Source organism: Carcharhinus amblyrhynchos, unplaced genomic scaffold, assembly GCF_965287045.1.
Source record: "Carcharhinus amblyrhynchos unplaced genomic scaffold, sCarAmb.v2.hapA chromosome_1325, whole genome shotgun sequence".
Lineage (NCBI taxonomy): Eukaryota > Metazoa > Chordata > Chondrichthyes > Carcharhiniformes > Carcharhinidae > Carcharhinus > Carcharhinus amblyrhynchos.
In genome coordinates this window covers 2,501-25,844 of record NW_027651065.1, presented here as the reverse complement: position 1 = coordinate 25,844, position 23,344 = coordinate 2,501, and the positions used below count along the sequence as shown (strand labels likewise).

General features: G+C 48.7%; 1 protein-coding gene across 1 annotated transcript in view; it reads left to right on the top strand.

Moving 5' to 3' along the window:
* Positions 1–8,611: 8,611 nt before the first annotated feature.
* The window catches only part of LOC145340714 (serine/threonine-protein kinase TAO2-like), a gene marked incomplete at its 3' end in the record, with an annotated part of 16,668 nt that continues 1,935 nt past the window's right edge, over positions 8,612–23,344 (top strand). The window contains exons 1-2 of the mRNA XM_080185175.1: positions 8,612–8,729; positions 22,476–23,087. Of these exons, the coding sequence (XP_080041301.1) occupies positions 22,956–23,087 (132 nt within the window). The remainder of the gene's footprint in view (positions 8,730–22,475; positions 23,088–23,344) is intronic.

Sequence of the window (23,344 nt, the reverse complement as noted above, 5' to 3'; positions counted from 1 at the left end):
CTGTGTACCTGTACGCCCAGATCCCTCTGCCTATCAATACTCTGTGTACCTGTACGCCCAGATCCCTCTGCCTATCAATACTCTGTGTACCTGTACGCCCAGATCCCTCTGCCTATCAATACTCTGTGTACCTGTATGCCCAGATCCCTCTGCCTATCAATACTCTGTGTACCTGTACACCCAGATCCCTCTGCCTATCAATACTCTTAAGGGTTCTGCCATTTACTGTATATTTTCTATTTGTATTAGACCTTCCAAAATGCATCACCTCACATTTGTCCGGATTAAACTCCATCTGCCATCTCTCCGCCCAAGTCTCCAAATGATCTCTATCCTGCTGTATCCTCTGATGGTCCTCATCGCTATCCGCAAATCCACCAACACATGGGATATTAACCTCCCTTTCCATTGTCCTTTGTTCTAATGGGCAGACATGAACTACAGCTGTACAGCATTTCGATTAGATCGTCTACATCAACGGGGACGGAGTAGAAAGGGTCGAGAGAGCTTCAAGGTGTCCAGATCACCAACAACCTGTCCTGGTCCCCCCCCAACGCCGACACTATAGTTAAGAAAGCCCCACCAACGCCTCTACTTTCTCAGAAGACTAAGGAAATTTGGCATGTCCGCTCCGACTCTCACCAACTTTTACAGATGCCCCATAGAAAGCATTCTTTCTGGTTGTATCACAGCTTGATCTGGGCTCCTGCTCTGCCCAAGACCGCAAGGAACTACAAAAGGGTGGTGAATGTAGCCCCAATCCCATCACACAAACCAGCCTCCCATCCATTGACTCCGTCTACACTTCCCGCTGCCTCGGGGAAAAGCAGCCGGGATAATTAAGGCCCCCCCCCCACATGCCCCCCGGACATTCTCTCTTCCACCTTCTTCCGTCGGGGAAAAAGGTACAAAAGTCTGAGGTCCTGTACCGACCGACTCAAGAACAGCTTCTTCCCTGCTGCTGTCAGACTTTTGAATGGACCCACCTCGCATTAAGCTGATCTTTCTCTACACCCTCGCTGTGACTGTAACACAACATTCTGCACCCTCTCCTTTCCTTCTCTATGAAGGGCATGCTCTGTCTCTATATCGCGTAAGAAACAATACTTTTCACTGTATCCCAATTCACGTGACAATAATAAATCAAATGAAATCTTAAGGAGTTGGTTTGCAGGAGTTTGCTATGCAGAGGGACCTGGGTGTCCTTGTGCAGGAATTTCCAGGAGTTGGTTTGCAGGAGTTTGCTATGCAGAGGGATCTGGGTGTCCTTGTGCAGGAATTTCCAGGAGTTGGTTTGCAGGTCCAGCAGGTAATGAAGAAGGCAAATGGAATTTTGTCCTTCATTGCTAGAGGGATGGAGTTTGAAAACAGTGAGGTTATGTTAAGGTGCTGGTGAGGCCACACCTGGAGTTACTGTGTACAGTTTTGGTCTCCTGACTTGGGAAAGGATATACTGGCCCTGGAGGGGGGTGCAGAGGAGATTCATTAGGGTTGATTCTGGAGTTGAGAGGGTTGGATTATGAGGAGAGACTGAGTAGACGGGGGCTATATTCACTGGAATTCAGAATGAGGGGGGAGATCTTATAGAAACAGATAAGATTATAAAGGGAATAGACAAGATAGAAGCAGGGAAGTTGGTGGGTGAAACTGGAACTAGGGAGGAATGGCCTCAAAATAAGGGGAAGCGGATTTAGGACTGAGTTCAGGAGGAACTTCTTCACACAAAGGGTTGTGAATCTGTGGAATTTCCTGCCCAGTTGAGGCTCCCTCGTTGAATGTTTTTGAGGCAAGGATAGATCGATTTTGGAACAGTGAAGGAATTAAGGAGAGTGGGCGGGTAAGTGGAGCTGAGTCCACAAACAGATCAGCCATGATCTTATTGAATGGTGGAGCAGGCTCGAGGGGCTGAATGGCCCACTCCTGCTCCTATCCCCTCTGTTTGTCTTGACAGAGAGAGAGAGAAAAGAAAGGGTTAAAAAGCGAAATGTGACCCTGGGTGAAATTGAGTGGCCAACACCGCCATCATTTGGCCATGTTGGGTATGGCATCAGGAAACTTGGAATTTGTTTCTGATTTGATCCGAATAGAGAAAAATTCCAGCACAGGAACAGGCCCTCCGGCCCCTCCTGCACCACCCCGTGCTGCCCCCCCCCCCCCCCCCCCCCCCGACTGAACTAAAACCCTTCCGGGGACCGTATCCCTCTCTATTCCCCATCCTATTCATGGGTTTGTCCAGACGCCCCCTTAAAACTCACTAACCGTATCCGCTTCCACTCTCGGCAGCGAGTTCCAGGCACCCACCCCCCCTCTGTGTAAAAAATCTGCCTCGTACATCTCCTTTAAACCTTGCCCTCACACCTTAAACCTGTGCCCCCCCGCGAAATTGACTCTTCCACCCAATACTGCTGGCTGTGTCTTGCTCAGTTGGCTGAATGGGTAGTTAGTGACGCAGAGTGACACCGACAGTCATGGAATCATAGAGGGTTTACAGCATGGAAACAGGCCCTTCAGCCCAACTTCTCCATGCCGTCCCTTTCCTTTAAACCCCTAAGCTAGTCCCATTTGCCTGCGTTTGACCCATATCCCTCTATACCCGTCGTACCCATGTAACTGTCTAAACTAGAAAGAGTGCAGGAAAAGATTTACTAGGATGCTACCGGGGACTTGATGCATTGAGTTGTAAGGAGAGGCTGGATAGACTGGGACATTTTTCCTCTGGAGCGTAGAGGGGTGATCTTATAGAGGTCTATAAAATAATGAGGGGCACAGGTCAGCGAGATAGTCAATATCTTTTCCCCAAAGGTAGGGGAGTCTAAAACTAGAGGGCAGAGGTTTAAGGTGAGAGGGGAGAGGGTCCAGAGGGGCAATTTTGTTCACCCAGAGGGTGGTGAGTGTCTGGAACGAGCTGCCAGAGGCAGTAGTAGAGGCGGGGACAATTTTGTCTTTTGAAAAGCGTTTAGACAGTTACATGGGTACGATGGGTATAGAGGGATATGTGGGCAATTGGGATTAGCTTAGGGGGTTTAAAAAAAAGGGATGGCATAGACAAGTTGGGCCAAAGGGCCTGTTTCCCTGCTGTAAACTGTAAGAAAATGTGCTGTAGGCAAGCTACCTTCACACAACGCTTTTATTTAAGATAAAAACAAGTTATTGCCTGGAATCAAACTGAAAGGTTTGATTTTTTTTGTTTCAAAGGGATATGCATTGTGATAAAGCAGAGGCTGATCCCTGCTATAAGAAATAGGAGCTGGAGTCGGCCATCTAGCCCCTCGAGCCTGCCCCGCCATTCAATAAGATCGTGGCTGATCTGATAGTGGATCAGTTCCACTTTCCCGCTTTCTCCCCTGTCTATCAGAAACCCATCTACCCGTGACTTCAATATATGCAGCGAGGCAGCCTCCACCACTTCAACGGGCAGAGAATTCCAGAGATTCACCACCCTTTGAGTGAAGAAGTTCCTCCTCAACTCCGTTCTAAACTGCCCCCCCTTTATCTTGAGGCTGTGCCCTCTAGTCCTGCTGTCCTTTCTAAGTGGGAAAAATCTCTCTACCTCTACCCTATCCATCCCCTTCATTATCTTATACGTCTCTATAAGATCCCCCCTCATCCTTCTAAACTCCAACGAGTACAGACCCAGTTCTATTCAATCTCTCTTCATAGTCCAACCCCCTCAACTCCGGTATCAGCCTAGTAAACCTCCTCTGCACTCCCTCCAAGGCCAAAATATCCTTGCGCAAGTGCGGCGCCCAAAACTGCACACAGTACTCCAGCTGCGGCCTCACCAATGCCCTATACAGCTGCAGCAAGACCTCCCTACTTTTATATTCAATCCCCCTCGCTATGAAGGCCAGCATCCCATTCGCCTTCCTGACCACCTGCTGTACCTGCAGGCTGGGTTTTTGCGACTCATGCACAAGGACACCCAGGTCCCTCTGCACCGTAGCATGCTGCAGCTTTTCACCCTTTAAATAGTAATCCCTCCTACTATTATTCCTGCCAAAGTGGATCACCTCACACTTGCTAACATTGTACTCCATCTGCCACTTATTCAAGGCCTCAGCCAGTTCCTCATCTCCCACCACTAAATCCCCCCTCTCATCCTCGAAGGGTCCAACATTCACTCTAGCCAGCCTCCTCTTCTTAATATATTTGTAAAAACTCTTACTGTCCTTTTTTATATTTAGAGCTAGTTTAGCTTCATACTGTATCCTTCCTTTATCAACTTCTTAGTCATTCTTGGTTGATTTTTAAACCTTTCCCAATCTTCTAATCGCCCACTGCTCTTAGCCACTCTGAACGCATCAGCTCTGAGAACTCACATCCCCCAAAGAGAAACGGATATCGATACGGAGGCAGCTTTCCCAGTGCAGACAGCGGAGCTGGATCCCCCTCCCCCTCTAAGAACTCACACTCCCCCCAAAGAGAAACGGATATCAACACGGAGGCAGCATTCCCAGCGCAGACGGCAGAGCTGGATCCCCCTCCCCCTCTGAGAACTCACATCCCCCAAAGAGAAACGGATATCGATACGGAGGCAGCATTCCCAGTGCAGACAGCGGAGCTGTATCCCCCTCCCCCTCTGAGAACTAACACCCCCCCCCCCCAAAGAAGAGGGCCTTGCCTTATCTGTTAACGTGTGTGTGAAGTGATGCGAGCCACTCTTCAGCTAGCGATTAAATACAGAATAAATCCCTGACGCACTCTCTAAAACAATTTATTTCTCTAACTAGCAGAAAGCAAATTAAACAAACTATTAACCAACCCAATAAACCCCTTCTAACTATTCCCCAATAAAACAAGATTCCTATAAATCCAATTCCCACGCATTAACAAAAATAAAATTCAGTCACTCTGTAAATTACAACCAGGTTTTGTCTTCTGGAATATTTGGGGTTTCTCTGCTGATTCTTCTGTCTGGAACTTCCTTCCTTCTTTGGTATCTTTAGATTATATAAGATTTCTGATAGAGAAAGGAATTAAGGGTTATGGGGAAAAAGCGGGAAAGTGGAACTGATCCACTTCAGATCAGCCATGATCTTATTGAATGGCGGGGCAGGCTCAAAGGGCTAGATGGCCAACTCCTGCTCCTATTTCTTATGTTCTTTGCTACCTAGATAACATTTTCTCGAAGACATAGATGAAGCTATGGGGCCCAGCGATTCTCTCTTTCTTGCGAGAGCTATTAGCTCTGGCAGGGGGACAGTTGCTCTCCCCACTTTTCCCCCCTCTGTTGACATATCAATATCTCCCGCAATAGGATTGCCCCTGGGTTGTCAAAGCCGGCAGGTTTAAATTTAATAGGTTCTTGGTATCTTAGTGTCTGACTCAAATTGGTTCAATTCAAAAGCCTGTTTTCTTGGTAAAGATTGCTGATGTTTTGTGACATGAATAAATATATTTTAAAATGTCGCAGGACAGATAAGGAGCCATGATGCCGGTGTTGGACTGGGGTGGACACAGTTAAAGCTCTCACAACACCAGGGTTAAAGTCCAACAGGTTTACTTGGTAGCACGAGCTTTTGGAGCACCGTTCCTTCTTCGCTCGTCTGATAAAGGAACAGCGTTTCCAAAAGCTCGTGCAACCAAATAAACCTTTTGGACTTTAACCTGGTGTTGTGAGACTTCTGACTGTGGATAAGGAGCGCCACTGTTAAGTGGGTGTCCCAGGGAGTGGAGGTGGGGGAGAGAGGGGGGGAGGAGGAGGGGGGGAGGAGGAGGGGGGAGGAGGAGGGGGGGAGGAGGAGGGGGGGAGGAGGAGGGGGGAGGAGGAGGGGGGAGGAGGAGGGGGGGGAGGAGGAGGGGGGGAGGGAGGGAGGGAGGGAGGGAGGGGGTCCCAAATGAAAGTCCCAGGTAAGGGACAAGGATGGGGAACAGTAATCTGTGCCGCTAAATGCAGTCCCGGGGAAAGGATTCATGGGAGGTTTGCGGAGTGAGAGATTTGTTTCCATCCTCTGTGTGTGTGTGTGTTTGTGCTGAATCTCCCCTCCTCACGGCTCTGACTGCAGCCACTCAACGCCTTCCCTGGCCAGCGTGCTGGGGCATCTTCTCCGTTCCCACCTGCGAGGTGTGAGGAACTTATCGACTGGATCAGAGAATCACAGAGTCCCTACACTGCAGAAGGAGACCATTCGGCCCATCGAGTCTGCACCGACCACCATCCCACCTGGGGCCTATTCCCGTAACCCCATGCATTTACCCTGCTAATCCCCCTCACACTAAGGGACAATTTAGCATGGCTAATCCACCCTAACCTACACATCTTTGGACACTAAGGGACAATTTAGCACGGCCAATCCACCCTAACCTACACATCTTTGGACACTAAGGGACAATTTAGCACGGCCAATCCACCCTAACCTACACATCTTTGGACACTAAGGGACAATTTAGCTTGGCCAATCCACCCTAACCTACACATCTTTGGATACTAAGGGGTCAATTTAGCACGGCCAATCCACCTAACCTACACATCTTTGGACACTAAGGGACAATTTAGCACGGCCAATCCACCCTAACCTGCACATCTTTGGACACTAAGGGACAATTTAGCACGGCCAATCCTCCCTAACCTGCACATCTTTGGACACTAAGGGACAATTTAGCACGGCCAATCCTCCCTAACCTGCACATCTTTGGACACTAAGGGACAATTTAGCACGGCCAATCCACCCTAACCTACACATCTTTGGACACTAAGGGACAATTTAGCACGGCCAATCCACCCTAACCTACACATCTTTGGACACTAAGGGACAATTTAGCACGGCCAACCCACCCTAACCTACACATCTTTGGACACTAAGGGACAATTTAGCACGGCCAATCCACCCTAACCTACACATCTTTGGACACTAAGGGACAATTTAGCACGGCCAATCCACCCTAACCTACACATCTTTGGACACTAAGGGACAATTTAGCACGGCCAATCCACCCTAACCTACACATCTTTGGACACTAAGGGGCAATTTAGCATGGCCAATCCACCCTAACCTACACATCTTTGGACACTAAGGGACAATTTAGCATGGCCAATCCACCCTAACCTACACATCTTTGGAGACTAAGGGACAATTTAGCATGGCCAATCCACCCTAACCTACACATCTTTGGACACTAAGGGGCAATTTAGCACGGCCAATCCACCCTAACCTACACATCTTTGGACACAAAGGGACAATTTAGCACGGCCAATCCACCCTAACCTACACATCTTTGGACACTAAGGGACAATTTAGCATGGCCAATCCACCCTAACCTACACATCTTTGGGACACTAAGGGGCAATTTAGCACGGCCAATCCACCCTAACCTACACATCTTTGGGACACTAAGGGGACAATTTAGCACGGCCAATCCACCCTAACCTACACATCTTTGGACACTAAGGGGCAATTTAGCATGGCCAATCCACCCTAACCTACACATCTTTGGGACACTAAGGGGACAATTTAGCACGGCCAATCCACCCTAACCTACACATCTTTGGGACACTAAGGGGACAATTTAGCACGGCCAATCCACCCTAACCTACACATCTTTGGACACTAAGGGACAATTTAGCATGGCCAATCCACCCTAACCTACACATCTTTGGACACTAAGGGACAATTTAGCACGGCCAATCCACCCTAACCTACACATCTTTGGACACTAAGGGGCAATTTAGCATGGCCAATCCACCCTAACCTACACATCTTTGGACACTAAGGGACAATTTAGCACGGCCAATCCACCCTAACCTACACATCTTTGGGACGCTAAGGGACAATTTCCCACGGCCAATCCACCCTAACCTACACATCTTTGGACACTAAGGGACAATTTAGCACGGCCAATCCTCCCTAACCTACACATCTTTGGACACTAAGGGACAATTTAGCATGGCCAATCCTCCCTAACCTACACATCTTTGGACACTAAGGGACAATTTAGCATGGCCAATCCACCCTAACCTACACATCTTTGGACACTAAGGGACAATTTAGCACGGCCAATCCACCCTAACCTACACATCTTTGGACACTAAGGGGTGATTTGATGTGTTGAATGTTGGGGTGGTGGTGGGATTGTCGCTGCTCCGGTGACCTGGGAGGGGGATGTGGTGGGGGTGGAGGCGTTGGAAATAAAAAATATTAAAAAAAAATTAAATTTACTGATGTGAAAATCTCAAAAACCACAAAATAGACAGAGCGGAACGGATGAAGCCCGGAACTCCCGCCCCGGGGGCGGGGAAGGTGCCGGGAGGGCGGACACCGGAAATGGAGCTGGCGGATGACTTGAAGGAGACGGACACAGGAAGTTGGGCCGATCTTGGAGGGGGGCGGGGGGTGGAAACCGGTTGGAAGAACGGACACCGGAAGTGTGTCGGGGGAACGACCGGGAGGAAGGAGACCGGAAATGGGTCGGGGGGGGGGAAGGAGAAGCGGCTACCGGAAGTGAGGCGAGGGCAGGGGCAGACCGGAAGTGGCGTCAGGGGCGGGCGGCGGCAGACCGGAAGTGGGGCGAAGATGGAGGGGGGCGGGGGGAAGGGAGCCGCGCCGCCGGAAGTGGAGCGGACGAGGAAGGCAGGCGCCCACCGGAAGTGGTATGCAGGGGGGGAAGGGGAAGGCCGGCGCACACCGGAAGTGCGGCCCAGGCGGAGGCAGCGGGCGGAGGGCCCGGGAGATCGAGAGAGGGGAAAAAAAACATCAAATTGCAGAAGAGCCGGAATAACCGTCAGTAACCAGGTAAACACCGTCAACCAGCAATTAACCAGGTAAAACACCGGCAATTAACCCATAAACCAGCTCAATGACCCCAATAACCAGCTAAAATATCACCAATCTGCAAATAAACCAACAATAAACAGCCATTATTAACCCTGAACTAATTAACCAGGCCTGTAACCTCAATAACCAGGTAAATACCCGCATCAAACCAATTAACCAGGTCTATGACACCAATAACCAGGTAAAACACCACCAGTCAGCCAATAAACCGGTAAATACCAACCATAAACCGGGTTAATCATTTCAATAACCAGGTAATTAGCATCAAGAACCCGGGAAACTATCAAAAATCAGCAAATAAACCCGGTAAATACCATCAATAACCAGTAATAATTAACATTGAAGTAATAAACCAGCTCAGTAACCCCAATAACCAGGTAATTAGCATCAAGAACCTGGGAAACTATCAAAAATCAGCAAATAAACCCGGTAAAAACCATCAATAACCAGTAATAATTAACATTGAAGTAATAAACCAGCTCAGTAACCTCAATAACCAGGTGATTACCAGCGATAACTAACACTAGACTAATAAACCAGCTAAAAAAAAACAAGCAAGAACCAGGTAGATACCAAGAATAACTAACACAACTTAAACCAGCTCGATAACCAAGCAAGTACCAAGAATAAGCCACGCTGATCTAATAAACCAGCTATAAGGTTCCTCAATAACCAGATAAGTACCTCCAGTAACTAACACTGAACTTAAATGAGGTAAATAACCTCAATAACCAGGTAGATACCAGCATTAACTAGCACTGAATTCAAAAAAACCACAATAACCAGCTGAACACCAATAACTAACACTGAACTAATACCGGATAAATAACCTCAACCAGGTAAACACCAACGATTGCTAGCACCAAACTAATAAACCAGGTTAAAAAAAAACTGCAATAACCAGGTAAATACCAATAATAGCTAACAACTAATAAACCAGCTCAGTAACCTCAATAACCAGGTAAATACCAGCAATAACTAACACTGAGCTAATAAACTAGGTTAAAAAAAAGCAATAACCAGGTAATTAGCATCAGTATCCCAGTAAAATGTCAATAAGCTAATAAACCCGGTAAACAGCATCAATAAACAATTAACAACAACTACTAAAATAGGTAAATAACCTCAACCAGGTAAATACCAGCAATAACTAACACTGAACTAATAAATCAGCTAAGTAACCTCAACCAGGTAATTAGCATCAATATTCCAATGAAGTATCAGAAATAAGCAAATTAACTCAGTAAATGCCATCACAGAGGGTTTACAGCATGAAAACAGGCCCTTCGGCCCAACTTGTGCATGCCTCCCTTTTTTTAAACCCCTAATCTAATCCCAATTGTCCCATATCCCTCTATACCCATCGTACCCATGTAACTGTCTAAATGCTTTTTAAAAGATAAAATTGTACCCGCCTCTACTACTGCCTCTGGCAGCTCGTTCCAGACACTCACCACCCTCTGGGTGAACAAAATTGCCCCTCTGGACCCTTCTGTATCTCTCCCCTCTCACCTTAAACCTCTGCCCTCTAGTTTTAGACTCCCCTACCTTTGGGGAAAAGATATTGACTATCTCGCTGATCTGTGCCCCTCATTATTTTATAGACCTCTATAAGATCACCCCTCTACGCTCCAGAGAAAAAAAGTCCCAGTCTATCCAGCCTCTCCTTATAACTCAATCCATCAAGTCCCAGTAGTATCCTAGTAAATCTTTTCTGCGCTCTTTCTAGTTTAATAATATCCTTTCTATAATAGGGTGACCAGAACTGTACACAGTATTCCAAGTGTGGCCTTACCAATGTCTTGATCAATTGATCAAGATCCCGTTGCAATCGGAGATAACTTTCTTCACTGTCCAATCTGCCACCAGCCTTTGTGTCATCTACAAACTTACTAACCAAGCCTCCTATATTCTCATCCAAATCATTAATATAAATGACAAATAACAGTGGACCCAGCACTGATCCCTGAGGCTGGCCACAGGCCTCCAGTTTGAAAAAACAACCCTCTACAACCACCCTCTGGCTCCTGTCATCAAGCCAATTTTATACCATTTAGATACCTCACCCTGGATCCTGAGAGATTTAACTTTATGCAACAACCTACCCTGCGGAACCTTGTCAAATTCCATGTCGACAACAACAACTGCACTGCTCTCATCTACCTTCTTGGTCACCCCTTCAAAAAACTCAATCAAATTTCTGAGACATGACTTTCCACTCACAAAGCTATGCTGACTGTCCCTAATCAGTCCTTGATTTGATTTATTATTGTCACGTGTATTGAATATAGTGAAAAGTATTGTTTCTTGCGTGCTATGCAGACGAAGCATACCGTTCATAGAGTACAGAGGGGAGAAGGAAAAGGATTTGATTTATTGTCACGTGTATCGGGATACAGTGAAAAGTATTGTTTCTTGCGTGCTATGCAGACAAAGCATACCGTTCATAGAGTACAGAGGGGAGAAGGAAAAGGATTTGATTTATTGTCACGTGTATCGGGATACAATGAAAAGTATTGTTTCTTGCATGCTACACAGACAAAGCATACTATTCATAGAGAAAGAAAGGAGAGGGTGCAGAATGTAGTGTTACAGTCACAGCGAGGGTGTAGAGAAAGATCAGCTTAATGCGAGGTAGGTCCATTCAAAAGTCTGACAGCAGCAGGGAAGAAGCTATTCTTGAGTCGGTCGGTACGGGACCTCAGACTTTTGTATCTTTTTCCCCGATGGAAGAAGGTGGAAGAGAGAATGTCCGGGGTGCGTGGGGTGGTCCTTAATTATACCGGCTGCTTTTCCCCGAGGCAGCGGGAAGTGTAGACAGAGTCAATGGATGGGAGGCTGGTTTGTGTGATGGATTGGGGCTACATTCACCACCCTTTTGTAGTTCCTTGCGGTCTTGGGCAGAGCAGGAGCCCAGACCAAGCTGTGATACAACCAGAAAGAATGCTTTCTACGGGGCATCTGTAAAAGTTGGTGAGAGTCGTGGCGGACATGCCAAATTTCCTTAGTTGTCTTGTTAAGTTCGTTTTTGTGAGACTCTTCCATCCTTGATACAAAGGCAAACACCAACCCCTGTCTGATCCGAAAGTTCTTTATTCTTACATACGCAAGCTGGCAAACCTTTGCTACGTAACTTCCGCCCAGTGCTGGGAGTCAGGTAGCAAAGGCGCGCCAAACAATGGGAAGTCCTCCTTTAAGTAGCTTTTACAATCCTTCAGATCACATGTGGTCTGATACAATATAGCTAATGACAGGACACCCTTTATTTTAGTCTGGTTAACCATATTTAAGGTTATTATCTCGTTATGTTGGAAGAAAGAGAATGCTAAAGGGTGTGTTTGTTAATCACAGATGCCTTAAGCTTGTCATTTTGAAATCAACTCAGAAGTTCTTAGTTGCATGTGATGTTAACCCCTTGATATCTCATTCCCTCCCCTCATCGTTTCATGCTAACTTTAACCTTTAGAGAGGAGTTTGGGCTCTGTTATTGGCCAGGCGCTGACAAGCACACCACCAGAATAATGACTCCCAAATGCATTAACATTCCTCCCCGGTCCCCACGTAGGTTACCAAAGGGCCATCGGCCAGGGGGGTTGTAGTCCTTAAAGTTCTGCCCCTCGCTTCTAATTTTGTCCGCCGTCTTTTTAATATGCTTGGCTAAATCAGTGAGATTGTCGCGGGAGTCTGGAATGGACGTACAGCACTCAGAGCCTATTAGGTGCCTCCGATAGCCACCAACAAGTAATCTAAAGCCTTTCGATTTTACAACATAGAAACGTTCCAGCGCAGTACAGGCCCTTCGGCCCTCGATGTTGCGCTGACCCAGTGGAACCAATCTAATGACCCTCTAACCTAAACTATTCCAATCTTATCCATATGCCTATCCACTGACCATTTGAATGCCCTTAAAGTTGGCGAGTCCACAACTGCTGCAGGCAGGGCATTCCACACCCTCACTACCCTCTGAGTAAAGAACCTACCTCCGTCCTATAATTACCACCCCTCAATTTAAAGCTATGTCCCCTCGTGTTAGCCATCACCATCCGAGGAAAAAGGCTGTCACCCGATCTAACCCTCTGATCATCTTGTATGCCTCAATCAGGTCACCTCTTAACCTTCTCCTCTCTAACGAAAACAACCTCAAGTCCCTCAGCCTTTCCTCATAAGACCTTCCCACCACACCAGGCAACATCCTGGTAAACCTCCTCTGCACCCTTTCCAACGCCTCCACATCTTTCTTACAATGCGGCAACCCAGAACTGTACGCAATACTCCAAGTGCGGCCGCGCCAGAGTTTTGTACAGTTGTAACATGACCTCACGGCTCCGAAATTCAATCCCTCTACCAATAAAGGCTAAAATTTTGGAGGGTTCCCGTAGCTGAAACTTCGCAGATAGCGGTGCTCACTTCCTCTTATCCATCTGCTGTACGATAAGCTATTTTCTCAGGAGGTGATGCCACCTTATTCAGCTCTCGGGCTGCCCTTGCTGTCCCCTGGCAGGGGGTGAAATGCGATCATCCAAAACCACTCAGCTTCGGTGATGGCCCGTTTAGATCTTAACAGGTGTAGCTCGGGGTGGAGATGCAGGGAGCCATAATGCTGGACACATAGGGGACCACATGCATTAGATAGCAAGATCTGGACCAGTCCCGGGGAGGCCAAGGATAGGCATTACCTCCACAGGCAAAGGAGGTCTTGCTGCAACTGTACAGGGCACTGGTGAGGCCGCAGCTGGAGCACTGTGTGCAGTTTTGGTCGCTGCACTTGCGGAAGGATATATTGGCCTCGGAGGGAGTGCAGAGGAGGTTCACTCAGCTGATACCGGAGATGAGGGGGTTGGACTATGAAGAGAGGCTGAATAGACTGGGTCTGTACTCGTTGGAGTTTAGAAGGATGAAGGGGGATCTTATTAGAGACGTATGAGATAATGAAAGGGATGCATAGGGTAGAGGTAGAGAGACTCTTCCCGCTTAGAAAGGACAGCAGGACTAGAGGGCACAGCCTCAAGGTAAGGGGGGTGCAGTTTAGAACGGCGTTGAGGAAGAACTTCTTCACTCAAAGGATGGTGAATCTCTGGAATTCTCTGTCCATTGAAGTGGTGGAGGCTGCCTCGCTGAATATATTTAAGTCACGGGTAGATAGGTTTCAAATAGACAAGGGAATTAAGGGGAGAAAGTGGGAAAGTGGAACTGATCCACTTCGGATCAGAACATAAGAAATAGGAGCAGGAGTCGACCATCTAGCCCCGCGAGCCTGCCCCGCCATTCAATAAGATCATGGCTGATCTGATAGTGGATCAGTTCCACTTTCCCGCTTTCTCCCCCGTCTATCAGAAACCCATCTACCCATGTCTTAAATATATTCAGCGAGGCAGCCCCCACCACTTCAACGGGCAGAGAATTCCAGAGACTCACCACCCTTTGAGTGAAGAAGTTCCTCCTCAACTCCGATCAGCCATGATCTTATTGAATGGCGGGGCAGGCTCGAAGGGGCTAGATGGCCTACTCCTGGGACTGGGGTGATATTAAACTGCAGTAGCTATGACTGACGGGTTCTGTTCCGTTTCTTATCAGCCAGATGTTTGTTGATTCTTTACAGCGAAGTGGAAGTAGAGTTGGGCTGGTAACGTTTCTGACAAGTGGATAGCGTACCCCCCCTCCTCCCCCACCTTCATCGTATAGACATTACCGCTGTTATCAATTAGCCAATTTCCTCCTGTGGTCCAGGCCCCCTTCCCCCTTCCTCCTTCCGCGATCACTCCCGTTTCGATTCACCCTTTTACCGTTTCCTGGGGTTCGAGAGGAATAGGGAACAAGGTGGGGGGAAACCTTCTCTTCGGCGGTACGTGTGAGCAACACCTGCTTACGATAAACTTTACAGACTCGTAAGACTTGTAGAAAAAAAGTGTTAGAGTGAGATCGTCCGTTAGTCAGTCCGTCTTTCAGGCTTCCTGTCTATTGATCCGGTCTTCCCGGTGTCTAGGAAAATATCCGAAAGACCGAAGAAAGTGAAGGTAAACGTCACGGTTTGTTAGTGGACGTCGGTGTCCACCGTTTACAGGCGTATCCAGCGAGGTTGCAGCTGGGAGTCAGGAGGAGAACTTGGAACGGTCCTTTCCACCGTTGGCCCGAGTTTGGGTGGATCCCAGTTCTTCATTAGCCCGAGATCTCCTATCTGTGGTCCAGGGAAGTAGGTCAGAATCTTCATCCGGTGTCCACGGAGTTGATCCCGCGAATGAAGAAACTTTAAGGACAAACGGCAAATGGAATTTAACGCAGACAAGTGTGAGGTATCGCACTCTGGAAGGACAAACCAAAGTAGAACGTAGGGGCTAAATGGTAGGACTCTGAAGAGTGCAGTTGGGCAGAGGGATCTGGGAATACACATACAGAACTCCCTAAATATGACGTCACAGGTGGATAGGGTCGTAAAGAGGCACATTGGCCTTTATAAATCAGAGTATCGAGTGTAAAAGTTGGAGTGTTACGGTGAGGTTGTATAAGTGAGGCTGAATTTCGAGTATTGTGTACAGTTTTGGTCACCTAGTTACAGGAAGGATGTAAATAAGGTTGAAAGAGCGCAGAGAAGGATGTTGCCGAGAAGCTGAGTTACAGAGAGAGAGATTGGATAGGGGAGGAGTTTATTCCCTGGAGAATGAGGGGAGATTTGATAGAGGTGCATAAGGTGAGACTGGTATAGATAGAGTGAATGCAAGCAGGCTTTTTCCACTGAGGCTAGGGGAGAAAAAAAAAAACCAGAGGACATGGGGGAAACGTTTAAAGGGAATACTGGGGGGGGGCTTCTTCATGCAGAGAGTGGTGGGAGTGTGGAATGAGCTGCCGGATAAAGTGGTAAATGCGGGGTCACTTTTAAGAAAAGCTTGGACGGGTACATGGATGAGAGGGGTGTGGAGGGATATGGTCCAAGTGCGGATCAGTGGGACTAGGCAGAAAAATGGTTCGGCACAGGGGCCAAAAGGCCTGTTTCTGAGCTGTAATGTTCTGTGGTACGAGGTTAAGCTGGTGGAAGTACTTCTGCATTTTGTCTCCCAGAATGTGTAATCTGTCTGGGCGGGCGGCCTTGTGTTTACGTCCCAGGGCGTCCTGCGTGGTCTCCCACAAACTATCTCCGCAGCCGATAGTCCAGCGATATTCTCCTGCGGTGGAGGGCTAAGGTTAACCAACTTAGACTGGTTTCAGATGTTAGCTCACTACCTTACTACTCTCGAGGCCTGGTAGCTGGGAAAGCCTCTATCCGTTGACTAAACACACCAACGGTTACAAGACAGTACTTACAGCAGGCGGTAATTCGATCTGCACACAGTCAAATGGGCCACCCGGCAATGGGTGTTTCCCCTGGTGAGCGTTTTGCTCCTTGGCCAGTGTTATTCCGTTAAGCGCGATGCTGTGTGGGAGACTGAGCCGCCTCGGCTAGTCAGGGGAGGGGGTGTTGCAATATTCCCCTCCTTCCCGAGGTGGGTGTCATCGAGCAGTAAAGGCAGTGGTACACAAACCCGGGCAGCCGGAGTGACCCAGAGGCCTTTTGACGCAGAACGCCAACATCCAAAGAACGACACAGCACGGGAAACGGCATGCGAATGGGATGTTGGCCTTTACAGCGAGGTGGGGATAGAATATAAAAAGTAGGGAGGTCTTGCTGCAACTGTACAGGGCACTGGTGAGGCCGCAGCTGGAGTACTGTGTGCAGTTTTGGTCGTCGCACTTACGCAAGGATATTTTGGCCACGGAGGGAGTGCAGAGGAGGTTCACTAGGCTGATACCGGACTTGAGGGGGTTGGACTATGAGGAGAGATTGAATAGACTGGGTCTGTACTCGTTGGAGTTTAGAAGGATGAGGGGGGGATCTTATAGAGACGTATAAGGTAATGAAGGAGATGGATAGGGTAGAGGTAGAGAGATTCTTCCCGCTCAGAAAGGACAGTAGGACTAGAGGGCACAGCTTCAAGATAAGGGGGGGCGGTTTAGAACGGAGTTGAGGAGTAACTTCTTCACTCAAAGGGTTGTGAATCTCTGGAATTCTCTGCCCGTTGAAGTAGTGGAGGCTACCTCGCTGAATATATTGAAGTCACGGGTAGATAGGTTTCTGATAGACAGGGGAGAGAGCGAGAAAGTGGAACTGATCCACTATCAGATCAGCCACGATCTTATTGAATGGCGGGGCAGGCTCGAAGGGCTAGATGGCCGACTCCTGCTCCTATTTCTTATGTTCTTATGTCCCTCGTCCTTCAGGATCTCGCGACACATTCTGTGTCACGGGGTCCCATCCCCTGACTTATCTAAAGTCTGACCCATTTGTCAAGAGACTTTGATCACTTGCGTTTCACTATCTTCAGTGTCCCGTTGTCCCCTGCGCCCACTTCAAAGTCCTGACCCTTGTGTGGGCGATTTCCCCTCTTTAACAACCGGCTGTGTGTTTGAGGCAGGGCACTCCCTTCCGATCTGGACAAGCAGTCACCTCTCCAACTCCACCTAACTCCCTGCCCTTCACTACTACTATCCCTGAAAACAACTTAATGAATATTCCACAAGAACAAACAGGCTTTTGTTTCTTTTGTTTTTAACATCCGCAGGGGATCCGGTCCGCCTTGTTGGCCAACAAGGGGCGTACGCGGGGTGGGTCGTGCGAGGGCCGCTCTTGGATGTTTGCTCCGAGAGTTGCCTAAGTGCTTCCCGTCGTTAGTGTACGCTTAAACCGGACGGGCAACACCGCAGCTCAGTGACTATCACCGTCTGCCGTGCGGATACAGGGACCCGGGTCGGATCTCCGGCTTGGGTCGGTTTCTGCGTGGGAGTTTGCACATTCTCCCCGTGTCTGCGTGGGTTTTCTCCCACACACCCCCCCCAAAAAAACCGTGCTTTTTGGGCTGATTGGCGTCAACAAATTGTCCCTAAATTGGATCTCCCGTAATCCGGTTATAACTCTCTAAATTTGCACCCCCTTTATTGTGGACTCCACGAGATGTAGACGAAAGTCGTAGGTAGGAGGAGGATGGGAATGAGGCGCCGACTGAGTGTTAGAATGGACAGCACGGGCTTGTCAGGCCAAAGGGCCTGTTTCCCGCGCTGTTCTTTGTTCTTTAACAACTCCTGCTTTCAATCTAACGCAACAACAACCACCTACATTCGACAAGCAGCCAGACCACACTGAAACACAAAAAAAAACTGCTCAAATTATTAGGTCAACCTTAGATTTTTTTTCTAATCAGTTTTCCGTCTTGCCCGTTACTTTACAGTATGTCCCTGGTAATTCCCACCTGTTACTATGTCCCAGAGGAGCGAACCTCAAATTTTACCAATCTCGGGACTTGAATTCCAGCCACTGGGGGACTCAAACCTCCTGGATTTAATATACCAAAACCCCAGGGATTCTAACCTCCAGGTTTGTGCGGGGGATTCGAACCCTCCACTTTGTTACTGAATAAACTGGGGGACACTAACCTCCAGGTACATAGAACATAACAGCACAGTACAGGCCCTTTGGCCCTCAATGTTGTGCTGAGCTATGCCCAAACCCAAGATCGAGCTATCCCCACTCCCTGTCATTCTGGAGTGCTCCATGTGCCTATCCAATAACCGCTTGAAAGTTCCTAAAGTGTCCGACTCCGCAGGCAGCCCATTCCACACCCCAACCACTCTCAGTGAAGTATCTACCTCGGACATCCCTCCTATATCTCCCACCATCAACCTTATAGTTATGCCCCCTAGTAACAGCTACATCCACCCGAGGAAATAGTCTCTGCATGTCCACTCTATCAATCCTTCTCATCATCTTATAAACCTCTACTAAGTTGCCTCTCATCCTCCTCCGCTCCAAAGAGAAAAGCCCCAGCTCCGTCAACCTTTCCTCGTAAGACCTACCCTCCAAACCAGGCAGCATCCTGGTAAATCTCCTCTGCACTCTCTCTCCAATGCTTCCACATCCTCCTTATAATGAGGTGACCAGAAACATGTGGGGGATTCGAACCCTCCACTTTGTTACTGAGTAAACTGGGGACTCTAACCTCCAGATACATGTGGGGGACTCGAACCCTCCACTTTGTTACTGAGTAAACTGGGGACTCTAACCTCCAGGTACATGTGGGGGGACTCGAACCCTCCACTTTGTTACTGAATAAAGCTGGAGAATCTAACCTCCAGGTACATGTGGGGGACTTGAACCCTCCACTTTGTTACTGAATAAACCTGGGGAATCTAACCTCCAGGGCAACCGGGGGACTCGAACTGCCCAGCGATGGACTAGTTGGTGTTCAAGGACGGAAGCTGTCTCCAGGTTCCGTCAGTACAGGGCCTCGGGGAATGAGAGGTCGACTGGGTATTAGTTCAGTGAGAGAGACCAAAGTTAATCTTAGCTTGTGAGCCCGTCTGTCTCACGTCACCGACACCCAGACGATCACTTATTCAGCCCACCTAGGAGAATATCTGTATAGGTTGGAACCCTGCTCGCAGCGCCAATTGTTAAGTTAGTTTTCGTGAGAATCTTCCGTCCCTGATACAAAGGCAAACAACAACCGCTGTCCAATTCAGAAGTTCTTTATTCTTCTTACATATGCAAGCTGGCAAACCTTTGCTACGTAACTTCCAGCCAGTGCTGGGAGTCAGGTAGCAAAGGTGTGCCGAACAACGGGACAGTCCCCCTTTATGTAGCTTTTACAATCCTTATGATCACATGTGGTCTGATACAATATAGCTAATCACAAGACACCCTTTGTTCTTGTCCAGTTACCCATATCTGAGGTCGTAATATCATTATGTTGAAAGAAAGAGAACTGTTAATGGGGTAAATCTGTTGATCACACATGTCTTAAGCTCGTCAATTTTTAAATCAACTCAAAAGTTCTTGCGATGTTAACCCCCTAATATCTCATTCTGAGAAAGCAGAGGTGTTGGTGAGTCCTGGCATCCTGAGTAACTTGGTGTTCTGGTTCAGCACCCGAATAGGGTTAAATGATGTGGAGTAACACAAACTTGGGTGGTATTCCCTTGAATTTGGAAGGTTAAGGGGGTGATTCGATGAAAGATTTCAGGATATTCAGGGAGAACGTAGAAATCGGAGGCCATTCTGTCCATCCAGCCTGCCCCGCCATTCATTTTGATCATGGCTGATCATCGAATTCAAGATCCTAATTTCCACTTTTCCCCCCCCACAAATCCCTTGATTCCTTTCACCCCAAGAGCTATATCTAATTTCTTCCTGAAATCTCTCAAAGTGGGCAGAGAGGTGGCAGATGGAGTTTAATCCAGACAAATGTGAGATAATGCATCTGATACAGATAGGAAATATACAACAAATGGCAGGACCCTTCAGAGTATTGATAGGCAGAGGGATCTGGGCGTACAGGTACACAGAGTATTGATAGGCAGAGGGATCTGGGCGTACAGGTACACAGAGTATTGAGAGGCAGAGGGATCTGGGCGTACAGGTACACAGGGCACTGAAAGTGGCAACGCAGCTCGAGAAGGGAGTCAAGAAGGCATACGGCATGCTTGCCTTCATCGGCCGGGGGCACTGAGTTTAAAAATTGGCAAGTCACGTTGCAGCTTTATAGAACCTTAGTGAGGCCGCACTTGGAATATAGAGTTCAATTCTGGGTCACCCACACTACCAGAAGGATGTGGAGGCTTTGGAGAGGGTTACAGAAAAGATTGACCAGGATGTTTGCCCCTGGTACGGAGGGGCATTAGCTATGAGGAGAGGTTGGAGAAACTTGGTTTGTTCTCACTGGAGGTTGAGGGGGAGACCTGATAGAAGTCTACAAGATGATGAGGGACAGAGTGGATAGTCAGAAGCTTTTTCCCCCCCTCAGGGTGGAAGAGTCAATTACGCGGGGGGGCACAGGTTTAAGGTGAGAGGGGCAAGGTTTAAAGGAGATGTACGAGGCAGATTTTTTTTACACGGGGGGGGGGGGGGGGGGTGCCTGGAACTCGCTGCCGGGAGTGGAAGCGGATACGGGAGTGAGTTTTAAGGGGGCGTCTGGACAAATCCGTGAATAGGATGGGGAATAGAGAGGGATACGGTCCCCGGAAGGGTAGGGGGGTTTAGTTCAGTCGGGGGGGCAGCACGGGGCGGTGCAGGAGGGGCCGAGGGGCCTGTTCCCGTGCTGGAATTTTCTTTTGTTTGTTTTGGTCTCGACTACTTTCTGTGGGAGTGAATTCCACACATTCCCCACCCTCTGGGTGAAGACATTCCTCCTCACCTCAGTCCCTAAAAGGTTTACACCTTGGGAAATTTCACAGTAACTTCATTGCAGTGTTAATGTAAGCTTTACTTGTGACTAATAAATAAGCTTTAACTTTTACCCTCAAACTGTGACCCCCCCCTCCCTGGTTCTGGACTCCCCCCACCCTGGGGAACATTCTTTCTGAATCTCCCCTGTCTAACCCTGTTAGAATTTGATAAGTTTCTATCAGATCCCCCTCTCCCAATCTCCGGTGAACAGAATCCGAACCCACTCAGTCTCTCCTCGTATCGACGGACCCGCCGTCCCAGGGATCAGCCTGGGAAACCCCTCGCTGTGCCCCCCTCTGTAGCGAGGAACATCCTTCCTCGGATAAGGAGACTCAAAACCTGCTCCCAATACTCCAGGTGTGCCCTCACCCTGTGCAATTGCATTAAAACATCCCTGTCCCTACACTCCAATCCTCTCGCTCTGAAGGCCTACAGACCATTTCCCTCCTTTACTGCCTGCTGTACCTGCGCGCTTACTGTCAGAGACTGATGGACGAGGACTCCAGGGTCTCGCTGAGTATCCGCCTCTCTCAATTTACACCCATTCCCGTAATAATCTGTCTTCCTGTTATTGCTCCCAATAATTAGACCCTCAAAGAATTCCAGTTGATTTGTCCAGCAGGATTTCCCTTTTGTAAATCCATGCTGCCTTTGTCCGATTATCCCACTGCCTTCCAAATGTTGGGTTATGAAATCCTTGATAATGGATCTAGTAACCAACGTTAGACTCTCTGGTCTACAGTTCCCTGCTTTCTCTCTACCTCCCTTTTTGAATAGCGGGCATGCGTTAGTTACCCTCCAGCCTGTAGGAACCAGTCCAAAGAATTTTGGAAAATAACCCACTGACGGATCTACAATTTCCAGGGCCGCTTCCGTCAGTATCCTGGGATGAAGATTATCTGGATCTGGAGATTTATCTCCAGTCAATTTCCCCCAAACCGTTCCTCTCCTAATGCTGATTTCCTTCAGTCCCCCCCCGACTAGAACATGTTTCTCTCAGCACCTTCTGGTACATTATTTCATTCCTTCCTTTGTGAAGCAAAGTACAAATTTAATTCCTCAGCCATTTCCTTATTCCCCGTTAGGTATTCTCCCGTTTCTCACTGCAAGGGGCTAATGTTTTTTTGTCAATCTTTCTCTCTTCTACGTATCTACAGGAACTTTTACAGTCAGTTTCTTTTTAGTGTAAAAGTGAAGTTTATTTATCAGTGACGCAAGTAAGGCTTATGTTAACACTGCAATGAAGTTACTGCGAAAATTCCCGGAGACACCACCCCTCTGGCGCCTGTTCGAGTTACGCTGAGGGAGAATTAATCGATTAGTTAATCGATCTCTCTGTCTGTCCCGCACACACAGCAATCAATTAGTTGGTAATTTTATTTTGGGTGAGATGGAGGGGGTTTTGTGTTTAGGCTGTAAGGTGTCAGTAATCGATCTCTGTCTCTTTCTCCCTCCAGCTCTCTATGTGACTGTGTGGACAGCGGTGTGAACGCAGTGACCCCTCCTCCCCTGACCCCACCCCCCTTCTCAAGCAGTGCAAAGAGGTCCGACACTGACCCCTGACCCTCAGGTTGGAGTGGCAAGGTGCTGACCCCTGACCCTGGGTCGGAGAGGGCAGGTGCTGACCCCTGACCCTGGGTCGGAGAGGGCAGGTGCTGACCCCTGACCCTGTGTCGGAGAGGGCAGGTGCTGACCCCGGGTCGGAGGGTGCAGGCGCTGACGTCTGACCCCAGGGTGCAGGTGCTGACCCCTGACCCCGGGTCGGAGAGGGCAGGCCCTGACCCCTGACCCCGGGTCGGAGAGGGCAGGCCCTGACCCCTGACCCCGGGTCGGAGAGGGCAGGCCCTGACCCCGGATTGGAGAGGGCAGGCGCTGACCCTTGACCCTGGGTCGGAGAGGGCACGCGCTGACCCCTGACCCCGGGTGCTGTGTCCACGATGCTGACCAATGCTCGAGCCGGCAGTCTGAAGGACCCCGAGGTGGCGGAGCTTTTCTACAAAGATGATCCAGAGAAACTCTTTGTCGATTTGCGAGAGATCGGACATGGCAGCTTTGGGGCGGTTTACTTTGTGAGTAACAGAACTCAGTGTCGTCTGTTTATCCCCCGTATACCCCACTCTGTCGATTTCCACCCCCCCGCCCCCCCCCCCCTCCAGCCTTCCCACCCCGCCCCCCCCCCCGCTCTCTGTGTGCCTCTCTCTCTCTGTGTGCCTCTCTCTCTCTCTGTGTGCCTCTCTCTCTCTCTGTGTGCCTCTCTCTCTCTCTGTGTGCCTCTCTCTCTCTCTGTGTGCCTCTCTCTCTCTCTGTGTGCCTCTCTCTCTCTCTG